Here is an 11,086-nt window from a genome sequence, read left to right on the forward strand (position 1 = left end):
AAATGATCTGGCTCTGTTTAGAAGTGGAGCTTTCGGGTTCTGCTACAAGTAGAAATAACTCTGGTCACGTGATCGTGCATCACGTGGTGACGTAAGTGGTAGTCGTCCAATGAAAAACGAAAGAATTTTCTAAGAACGGTGTCATTGGATGATTTGAAGAAATTTAAACGTCAATGCAACGGCGCTGTAGTTTGTATTTTTGCAGTGCTTCGTCGGCGGAACAGTTGTGTCTCATAAAGGGAGGACATATTTCGAATTTAGGTATTCGTAAGTACTGGTTTTATCAGCATTATTCTACGAATTTCATGAGTGGATATCAAGGTACAAAGAAGACACGCTGACTTAAAAGTTGTTTGTTTGTTATTCAACGTGAACTTAATCGGCTAGCAATGCGATCAGCAACACATCGCTAGTCAACCAGTAACGTTAAGTCTCAGCATAGATAGTTAATATACAGGATTGATAATCTTACCCAGTGAGTTGTGCCATACCTAGTCTGTTTGATACATGTATTGTTAAATTCCCCGGTAACAATTCGATTTTGTATCTGCGGGGTATCGTTGTTATAAACTTCCACTAACTGACTACACTAATTAGATACATTGGCTAACACAGCTAGCATAGTGGTAGCCAAGTTATCCTAGTTACTTTTTATATTTGTGATGGCATAACTGGCTAATTGAAAAACTACGTCTGATATAACGTTAACATGTGTAAACTGTAACGTTAAATGTATATGGTGTTAGACGAATAGCATGTGTCCGTTTGAGTCACTGAGTTCAAGCTACCAGGCTAATAATTTGTTGACGGGTGGTAAAATGTGCGTAAAGCACCCATTTTGTCTTTAACGTTACTTTGCGACGCAATCGAAGAGTGCTTTTATACCATGTGTTTCTGGCAACAATAATGAACACGAAATATACACATTTTACTTGGCAATTACGATTAGACTTTCTTTTGTGTAAGAACTAACAGTTATATTTAATATCACTTAGGTATCCGCCATCTGAGACGTTATTAGTTTGGAAGATGGACATGCAGCCTGCTGGGACTGCGGACCCTTACGAGTTTGATGCACCTAGCCATGTTATGGATTTCAAATCTCTCCAGGCGGATGATGCTGACGCTGACCAATGGTTTGGTGAGTTCTTGAACATGAGGAAATAAGTCGCTATCGCAAAATGAACTGTATGCAAATTAATTGCCTTTTGTTTGTCATTTGATTTTATTAGAAGCCTCTAACTTGCCTGCCGACCGGCTAGTTACCCCTAAACCCGATAAGCCAGTTGGAGGGACCAGAGGAAACCGTTCGACAGCTCTTCTATCCAAGGAAAAAGAGTCATGTAAAGGTGTGTCCCGACCCATTTTGAAAAATGGACGAAATCCCAGCCTGCTGCTTTATACAAATTCTTGTATTAAGTTGCAGCCTACGTTTTAAGAGTATTAAGTAAAATCCATAATTTTGTTGTGGCGTGGGATAATTCAGAACAGTTTATTCATTTGTGCTTTGGCATGAATCACTATTTATTTATTTATATATATTGCATTATATTTTAAATATTAGTATTTTAGTTTAAAACATTCGAAAATGTAATTAGATATAGCAACAGAATGTGAAGAAAATATCCATTTAGAACTGTCAAATGCCTATCCGCTGCATTGCCCACATATCAAACATAGTTAGCATGCTAACCAGCTGGAGACGCATCGTGTTTTCATAATGGCACTTGTACCTCAAGAGGCGCTAGTGAGTCTAGCGAAAACGGCAAGGACATAGGCCCACACTGTCAGGAATGGTGGCGATCAAGTCGCTAAATCCCATTTCAGAACCTAAAACAATGACTGGTGAAGTGTTGGTTAATTTGTGGGGAAATGGAACGCTCAGATTTTTCAAACTGCAGATCGTCAGTCCATTTCCAGAGAAAATTGAATTTACCAACTTACCCAAGTAAGCATGGCTGTCCTGTAGTTGTTAGCAACAAGTAGCTCAGTAGCAATCCCATCTGTTAACGGTACTGTTTAGGCTATCAGCTAGCTCAAAAGCTACAGTGCTTGAAGATCTGAAAAAATGAAGATCTGTTTGCCTCTACTAAATTAATGTAACATAAATATAAATCAATGTTGATGGACACACTAATGGGAGCCTAGATGTCTTTCAATCATATACGTGTTTTCATGCAACATGTAGCCTTTGGCATCAGCCATCTTGGCCAAACCTTTTGGTTACTTCTGGAAAGGAGAGGAGCTAGGGATGCACAAATGTTGTATATTACTGCCCTCATTTGACCTGGGGTAGGCAGTAGGAAATAATTTAGATTGCTATTCGAGAGCTCTGCGATACAGACCTTTTTAAGTCATGTGCTGATTCCGTCTCTTGCAGAGGATGCAGTTGAGGACAATCCTCCTTCAAACATTGTTCTTTCATGGGGTAACAGCAAGCCAGCAGCACCTGCCCCCACCCAAACAAAGGCTCAGCCGCGCAGGTATAGTATGCATTCAAAAGTGTGTGTGTGTGTGCTATATAGGCCTATATTACAGGTTTTGATCTATGGCATTATGTGACTGGTTGTTTTGTTACAGGGTGTCCAAGAGACCTGTAGTGGAGCCCAAGGCTGCAACTCCACCAGTGAAGAAACAGAGGAGGTCAGTTTTTTTGTGATGAATGTATTTTATTTTCTCATGGACAGCACCCCCCTCAGTTTTAGATATATGATGGACTATAAACTGATTAGATGGACTATTAAACTGATTTGCAGAACTTTTCCAACACCTAAAAGAGCCCTTCGTCCCTTGAGGTAAAATCTCAGTTTGATGAAGAATACCTGGATTCTTTATTGTGCACATGATCTGTGGTTGATTTGCCCAGGAAAGGTTCAGAGGGGTTCACCAAGGTGGCAGTCATGTTTAGCTGTTAGCATGCCTGCGGTTAATGCACAGTCTTTAAATACATTTCTTTTGCTTACTGTGTGGTGGGTGAGGTGAGATGTTTGAAGGCGCACACCTTGTTGCACAAACTTGATTATAAATACTGATTTGGGCGTGTCACTGCCTTTCTTGCTACTGCGTTTTTTGTGTTTAACCTCATTTGGTGGTCTTTTGGCAGGAGCTCTTCCCACACACAGAGGCAGAGAAAAGTTGTAAGGAGCAGCCGCAGACTCAGTCAAAAGCCTGCAGCCTCCACAGCTAAGATCCAGACTTCTGAAGCTCCTGCTACTTCCACTGTCCAGTGAGCAAAACATTTATTCCTTGATGCCAACAGCCAAAATGTTTCTTTTTAAATTATTTATTTATTTCTTCATTCATTGATTTATTTGTGTATTTATTAATTGCTCAAGTTATTTAAGGGCGAGTTTAGTGGAATGTATTTTGCATGTGGGGATTTTGGCCTTTATCCATAGCAAATCAAAGGATGATTTCGGTCTACGTTGCCTAACCTTAGAAACTTGGCATACATAAGTACAAATGAACTATATGAGAAAACTGGCTTATTTGACAATTTCCACATTAGATCAAGGAGCACCGAGCAACAAGAGATGGAACGCATTGAAGCTCTCCAAAGTGAGGTCGCTGAACATCGACGTAGGAACGAAGCCAGCTACAAGGCAGCCCTGGCCGGCAGTGAGTACTATGTCTTTTCACTTATGCTACATATCAGAATGTTTCAATAGGAAGGGGAACATAACCGGCCCTTTTCCACTGACGAGTGCGGTATGGTGTGCTTTCAAAATTATTGTCACAGGTATTGTCTGATTTCTCCACTTTCAGTTTTGCCTAGCCTACCATAGCTGAGTACCTGTACTGATTTTGGCTATGTTTCTGTTGGGGCACAGCGTGCACCAAATGGGTATGATGGGGGTGGAGCTAGATAAAATGCAAACTAGTTATTTGTCGTACTTAATATGTTAGCTACAGCTGTCACCACCATACCTCACTGTTGCCATGATATTGGGCAGGTGATGAACGGTGCATGGTTGTCTCCAGACATGATGCTTAGAATTGAGGCCAGACAGTTACATCTTTGTTTTATCAGACAGGGTATCCTGTTATCATAGTCTTGGAGACATTTAGGTGTTGATTTGGAAAATCCAAGCAGGCTTTCCTGTGTCTTTCACTGGGGAGAGCCTTCTGCCTGGCCACTCTGCCATAAAACCCAGATCGGTGGAATGTTGCAGTGATGGTGGTTGTCCTGGTTCTCCCATCTACACACAGTATCTCTGGTGCTCAGCAAGAGTGACTATCTTCCATGGTCACATTTGTATCAAGGCCCTTCTTCCAGATTGCTCAGTTTGGCTGGGTGGCCAGCTCTAGGAAGAGTTCTGGTTGTTCCAGACTTCTATTTAACCCTCATATTGTGTTTGCATCATAGTTAAACTTGTTGTGGTTCTGATCTATGACGTCTGCTTGGGTATTATTCAAAATAAGGTACCTGGTTTTGATGGGACTGGGAATCGATGGGAGGGGGATGAGTGGTAGACAGATGCCAAGAGATCCTCTGATGGGATGTTTCTCAAAGTCAAAGAAGGATCCTTGATGGCTGCATTTGAAGGATGCGACGTCATCGAATCCTGCCGAAGTACTGCTCTGATGTCTACGGTCCTTTGAATTCTACCAAGGACAGTCCTTCGTTCAGACAGTTTTCAAGGATGCAGTTTGAGTATCCTGTGTTTTTAAAGCACCCACCATCCTATGTGCACGTACCGTACCAGAGCCTTTATTTAAAGAAAAAGAAAAAGTAGCACAGAATTTGAAGGCGAGACCTTTCCAATGACTAACACCTGCACACTTGCTAGACTGTTCCATTGGTTGTTCTCGGAATGCTAGGAAGGCGTCTTCCCTAGCCTCTGAAGAACCCGTCCTACTGCCCCTGTGGAAATAAGTACCAGAGTTTTGCCGACTCAACGTTTAGATTTATTACCCAAGAGATCAATTTTTTTTTATTTTTTTTTCCCCTACAGGAGTTTTGCTCAGACTGTTTGCCTTGCCCTTTTTGTTTTGATCATTGATACTTTTGAGGGCAGCCTGAATAATAATAATGTTTTGGTCTGTTTGTTTCCTGGACTGATAGGCGCAGGCATTGCATATTTTTTTGTTATTCCACCATTAGCGGTGACGGAAGTCTTGGACATTGCCCCTGAATACTACTCTTTTCACCTTCCTCCCCACTCACTCAAATATTTATCCTATACCATTTAAATGAAGCCATGTTTACTAGAACAGGAGACTTGGACCAGATGTTACAGTTCGTTTAGATGGATTTTTTTTTTTGCGGTATTCAAGCTGAACGCTGCTATTCGGTAAGTTATTCTTTCTGCCACTCAAAGGGTGTAACCGCAGTGACTTGCGCCTACTGTGAAGTCATGAACATATTGACGGCACGAACCCGGGTCCCCTTGGGCCTTCACACCCATTCGAGGTTGGGGATGCTGCCGCTTGCGCCGCAGCTCCCCTCCTAAAACGTTAATAATTAAGGTTAATAATTAGTCCTGTCAAAATTAATGCAGTCATTTTTGCAGTTTTATTTAAAGCGTTAAAATAAATGCCTGCTTTCCGCAAGTATGACTAAGCGAAGGCGAGGAGAAGTGTTAAAGCCACATCTGAGAGTTTGGGGTATCACATGGGGCCTTGAAACTGCAGATAACCAAAAAAGTTTGTTTTACAGCAGGATACAAATATCAGTTGGATATATGTGATACTTTTTGAGCAGTTGATGTTTAAAACTACGAGGGGCTACTCGATCTCTTTGTTTTTCTCTTCCACTTTTAAATTACCCCCTCTCCCTCTGTAAAAGTGACTGCCGCCTGGCTCTAATATTTGGGATTTATTTATTTTAAGTGGGAACCCCTGGCTGATTTGTCATGGATTATTCCAGTAGGGTGCTGCTTAAGAGACTAAAATAATTAGGCTACCAGATCCAAGTTGCTTTCATGCAGAAATATACTCCAGAGATGCGAAGCATTCATACCAATATATTGAGCGGGTGTCTCCCCAGGTAGTAGTGACGACCCCGATTTTGGGGACGTACAACTGTTAACAAACCTGCCCTGTTCCCTGCTGTCCTGTACTGTACCGGTGGAAAAGGGCCGAAGTGTGTCTGTGTCATCATGGGTATTTGTTGCTACTGAGGTATAAACAACGTTTCTGGTTCCAATAGGTCAGCCACCGAAGCCGAAGCAAGTTCTATTGACGACAGTACCAAAAGAGTTCAACTTCCGCTCAGATGCACGAACAAAACGCAGCGCCACAGCTTCTGGTTCCGCCTACGCAGAGGTGGACTTTGTTTCTCAGCTCCGCAAGCACCAAGCTTCACCTGTAAATACAACTTTTGTACTGTATCTATTTAATGTAAATTGGGGCTTACGTTATTTTACTTAAGGGAAGATTTGATTACCCATACCATTTGCTTGCCCTTATTCTAGGTAAAGGCAATGAAGGGGACCACTATTCCAAAGCCATTCAACCTGTCTCGTGGGAAACGAAAGCATGAGGAAACCGCTGCCTACGTGCCCATGGCTCAGAAGATTGAACAGTACCAGAGACGCACACCAACGCGTTATCATTTACGTAGTCGCCAAAGTCAAGAGAGAGGTAATCCATTGGACTGACATTAAAGCCTTTCTGTTTGTCATTTTGTATTACACTAGACCTTCAGGGTGACGATATTGCTATGTAGACTTATTTTTGACCATAAATACCTTCCTGCCTCCCAGGCCCATCACCAGTGAAGAACGAGCGGCCAAAGGTTACGAACCCAATGACCCCTCAGCTGATGACTCGCCAGAGGGGTCGTCCACAGCTGGTGAAGAGCACTGCTGAGATTGAGGCTGAAGAGCTGGAAAAGATTCAGAAGTATGTGCATCAGTCATGCAGTCTCATTGAACGTTTGATCTCTCGGGAACATGGAAGAGTGTCAGAGGTCCTTCTGAAGGACTAACTTGTTTATATGTTGTGGTAAATATCCTTACTTTCTTGTGCACCGTTTCTTTAAGGTTCAAGTTCAAAGCCCTTGAGCTTAACCGCAAAATACTGGAGGCAGCCGTTGTGCCCAAGAAACCATTAGCAAAAGAGGCCACCCAACCTGAGTGCTTCCACCTGGAGATTGAGAAACGCCTGCATGAGAGGCAGGCCAGCAAAAAGCCAAAGGAAGTAGATGACTACACCTTTCACTCCAACCCCGTGCCAGCAAGAATCATGGAGGAGGTGGTGGTATGTATCATGTGTTCCAGTGAGTCAATTTTGTGTTCAATAATGAACGCTGGCCACTTCATCTGCAGTTGCCTGTGCATCCTAATGAGGAGCTGCACTGTAAGCTGCTAGCTTCTAAATTCTAAATGAATTATACACTGCGTGGTCATCTGAGGGATGATGACCGCAGGAGCTGTTTTCCATGTATTTTGAGATCCTAAATGGAACATGCCGGTTTTGTTTCTGCTTCTGTAATATGTCCTACACCTCATTTCCAGGGCGTCCCAGAGAAGCGGGTGGCACCTCCAACTGTACCAGAATCGCCAGCTTTTGCTCTGAGAAACCGTGTCCGTGTGGAGCGCAAGTTTGAAGAGGTGGGGCTCGCTTGGTTTCCACTGATGTTTGCACTCAAGGCATCTCCCTCAGTCACTAAAATGGATGAATTCTTCCGTCTCAGGTTAAACCGGCCCCCATCAAGGCTGTCCCTGTTCCACACTCTGTACCTTTCCATCCCAAGCTTCTTGCCAGAAGTGTTGTGGAGATGTGCCCCTTTTCCTTTGAGGAGCGGGAACGTGAAAGGAGGACACTGAAGGAGAAAAAACTGGAAGAACTTCGTAAGGAGGAGGTAATGTTAAATATTTATGTTAGAACTTTTCAGAAGTTTAAATGGAAGATTATTTTTTATTTTTTTTTGCCGTCTTTTAGTAACCTTTGACCTCAATTGTTTTTTCAGTCGCATGAGTTCAAAGCCACGCCACTCCCAGACTTCAATGAGATCAGCCTTCCAGAGAAGAAGGTAGTGGAGCCAACCAAACTCGAGCCCTTCAGGCTGCAGATTGATGAGCGGGGAGCACTCAAGAGTGACCGTTGGGAGAGAATGGTGAGGTGCCGTTATGTATGAATAGCTTGTTCCATAGTTTCCACTTGTTGTCTGTATAAGGATGATTTGCTCAGGCCTCTTCTTACTACTGACTTTATGGCAGATGAAGGAAGAGCTGAAACAACAGGCTGAGGCGGCCACCTTCAAGGCCAGACCAAACACAGTTACACATAAGGAACCGTTTGTCCCCAAGAAGGAGAATAGGAGCATTTTGGGTAAGTAGCTCCTGCTAGCAAAGCGCACCCCCCCACCCCCACCCTCCACACACACACATTTAGGGCTGCAATGATTAGTCTGCTGTGAGAAACCAAAAATCTAACAAAATCTAGTTTGCTTGTTTTTTTGATCAACCAAAACTTCTCTATGAATCTGACCGTGTTAGAGGAGTCAAAATTATGGTGGTAGTTGGCATTAGTCCCAGTAAGAAAAATGAATGCATGAAACTGTCAAATTTTATATATTCATAATAAATCCGCAGTTGTGAATTTACTTTTTGTCCGGAACGATAAGATGTCCATTTCTGGAAATAAATACCAAGCAGTTATCTTTCCCAGGACCCATCATGGTCAGAAAGATTGATCATTGCTAAAGTAATTGTTAGCTGCAGCCCTACATGTAATGGACCCCAGGGTATTCCACTGTCAGTGTTGATCTTAACACCACCACCACCACCCACTCCCCGCTTCATTGCACTCTTTCCAATTTTTCCTCTCCAACTATTGCCACTTTCTCAAGGTAATTCCACTAATTCCGTAGCCACTGAGGAATTTCACCTGTACACTGAGCGGCGAGCCAAGGAGCGCCAGGACTTTGAGCAAGAGAAGAGTGAGCGGGAGACCCACCGAGCTCTTCAGGAGCAGGACCGTCTTCAGGAGCAGGAGGAGCAGCAGCGTGAGGAGATGGCCCGCCTACGGCAAGAAATGGTGAGCTGCCTGACCTGAGTCCTTCAAAGTGCAGTCCGTGGTTTTGTTGAATATGAAATGCTTCTAGCCCTTCAATCATGACTTCTACCTGAAGGATGATTGACATTTATTCCTGTGGCTTCTGTCCATTGTTTGAGTCTTCAGTTATGCCTTTGGAGGACCCTGACATGTGAGACATGTGACAAGTGTGCTTAAACAGAAGGCAAACTGAAGTGTTCAATAACTTCCACCATACCTTCAGAGTTTAAGTCCAGAAGCGTTAATCTTTATCAAAACAACATTTATTTTTTTGCGAGAACTCCTTGTGGCTGCTAAAGTTGGGCCATTTTTTTGAGTGACCACATTCATCCCATGTTAAAGCATTCAAAGTAACATGAGTGACTGACTCTTGCATTCTTAAATATGTTCATTTATATAATAACATTTCTTTCATTCCTTTTTTTTGTTTTCCGTTTCTCAGGTTCACAAGGCGCAACCAGTCAGGCATTACAAGCAAGTGGAGGTGAAGAAAAGTGAGCTTCCACTGACTATTCCACACTCCCCTAACTTTACTGACCGGTTCCGCATGTAAATTAACCACCACTGTGACTTGTTCTTAACTATTGTGCGCTTTTTGTTTACGCTTTGTTTTTAATGCATTGTGTGTCTATATATACCATGTACTTTTACTTTCACTGTCTTTGTTTGATACATTCTTTTAACAGCCTTTGTCAGTGTCATACCGCTGTTAAATTACAAGCTTCACCTTGTATCCTTCAGACATGACACAGATCTTGTACAACTTCCTTCTTTTATGGAGAATAAAAAGAAATTCTTATGAAATCGACTTTTTCTTTTACATCACAACTGGATTCTGTTGTAGACAGCATGGATGCAAGAAATGGTTATTGGAGTAGAGCCGTTTAAACCTGACGGCTTTTTATTTATTTTAGTGCTGTTAGTTTAACGTGTTAACGCAAACCCATTTTAACGCTGTTAATTTTTTTTATCGCGAGATTAACACGATTTAAAAAAAAAAAATTTTAGATTTACATTCTTTTTGGCCTCGCAAACTGTTTAGTAGGCTAACGTTACGGTTTGAGTGAATGGTGAGCACGATACGGCGAAATGGATGATAAAAAGCTTGTGATTGGAAAGTTTACTTTTAAAAGTTGTGTTGTGCAAAAGAAGCGAGCTTCACTGTTGTCTGAATGTCAACAGGCGGCTGGCTGAAAGCAAAGAAGTAGTAGGCTTACCTTTTATTGGTAACCTAACTGTTACGGTTCATTGTTTCTGAAATAAGAGGCCTGACTGCTATGTTCCCAGCAAACTTGGAAAAAAAGCAAGTATTAAGCCATGGTTTAACTGCACTATAGGCTGAGTCCTTGTTTACCTGAAATGTGCACTTTATAATTTTATTTTGTACCGCCCTGTTTGGCAATGTTGGTTTTCAATCAAATAAAACATTTGCATAAAGCAAGCCAATCCACTTTTCCATGTTGATAAGGGCATTCAAATTAAAATAAAAAGATGGAAAAAATAAACGAAGGGACATTTCAAATAGATACAAATTTGCGATTAATTTTTTAGTTAACTATGACATAAATGCGATTAAATATTTTAATCGTTTGACAGCACCAATTTATTTATTTTTGTATGTTTAACGTGGCTGTGGACAGGAAGCTAATGACATGATTAACCTGATGGATGGAAATTGTGAAGGCAAAGGCCTTTATGTTTTAGTATTTAGTTTTAATACAAGGAAGACCTAAGAACCAAACCAGTGATCAATAAATGTATTTTTTGTTCTCAAGTCATCCATAAGGTAATGAAGTGAGGGGGAATATAGACTTTGGAAATAGCATGATGTAAATGACATCAGATGCTAATCTATTAAACATGTTCTTAAAGGGAACCCAACAGGTGTTCATAGTACATAAAACGTAACCAGCGAACAAATACAAAAAGGAAGCACACACTTGAGAATTTACAGGCCCATCACTACAGGACAAGAACTCGTAAGTTGCTATTTTGTGTTGTGCTTACAACATCTATACCCAAATAATACACATATTTAATCTGAATGGACAGGGAGTATCCTTTCAACCTCATAGTCAGTGTT

General features: G+C 41.8%; 1 protein-coding gene across 4 annotated transcripts; it reads left to right on the plus strand.

Moving 5' to 3' along the window:
* Nucleotides 1-162: 162 nt before the first annotated feature.
* tpx2 (TPX2 microtubule nucleation factor) lies at nucleotides 163-9,807 on the plus strand. Of its 4 annotated transcripts, none has more exons than XM_012831006.2 (18): nucleotides 163-261; nucleotides 996-1,141; nucleotides 1,233-1,349; nucleotides 2,381-2,483; nucleotides 2,581-2,643; nucleotides 2,757-2,795; nucleotides 3,104-3,226; nucleotides 3,509-3,618; nucleotides 6,152-6,309; nucleotides 6,417-6,585; nucleotides 6,708-6,846; nucleotides 6,987-7,203; nucleotides 7,461-7,556; nucleotides 7,640-7,807; nucleotides 7,916-8,062; nucleotides 8,166-8,277; nucleotides 8,798-8,985; nucleotides 9,446-9,807. In XM_012831006.2, the coding sequence occupies exons 2-18, from the start codon at nucleotides 1,030-1,032 to the stop codon at nucleotides 9,554-9,556; spliced, it is 2,172 nt and encodes a 723-aa protein (XP_012686460.2). In that variant the 5' UTR covers nucleotides 163-261; nucleotides 996-1,029; the 3' UTR covers nucleotides 9,557-9,807. The 4 variants fall into 4 exon arrangements, with proteins under 4 accessions (XP_012686460.2, XP_012686459.2, XP_012686461.2 ...); XM_012831005.3 differs by having other exon boundaries at nucleotides 166-267; XM_012831007.3 differs by having other exon boundaries at nucleotides 166-267; nucleotides 8,819-8,985.
* Nucleotides 9,808-11,086: the final 1,279 nt, after the last annotated feature.

Source organism: Clupea harengus, chromosome 4 (genome assembly GCF_900700415.2).
Source record: "Clupea harengus chromosome 4, Ch_v2.0.2, whole genome shotgun sequence".
NCBI lineage: Eukaryota > Metazoa > Chordata > Actinopteri > Clupeiformes > Clupeidae > Clupea > Clupea harengus.

Bases quoted from the DNA above. Each gene is read 5' to 3' on its own strand.
- tpx2 (XM_012831006.2), top strand. From the start codon at position 1,030: ATGGACATGCAGCCTGCTGGGACTGCGGACCCTTACGAGTTTGATGCA. The intron at 2,796-3,103 runs GTAAAATCTCAG...GTCTTTTGGCAG, and splicing joins AGAGCCCTTCGTCCCTTGAG to GAGCTCTTCCCACACACAGA. The intron at 3,619-6,151 runs GTGAGTACTATG...TGGTTCCAATAG, and splicing joins CAAGGCAGCCCTGGCCGGCA to GTCAGCCACCGAAGCCGAAG.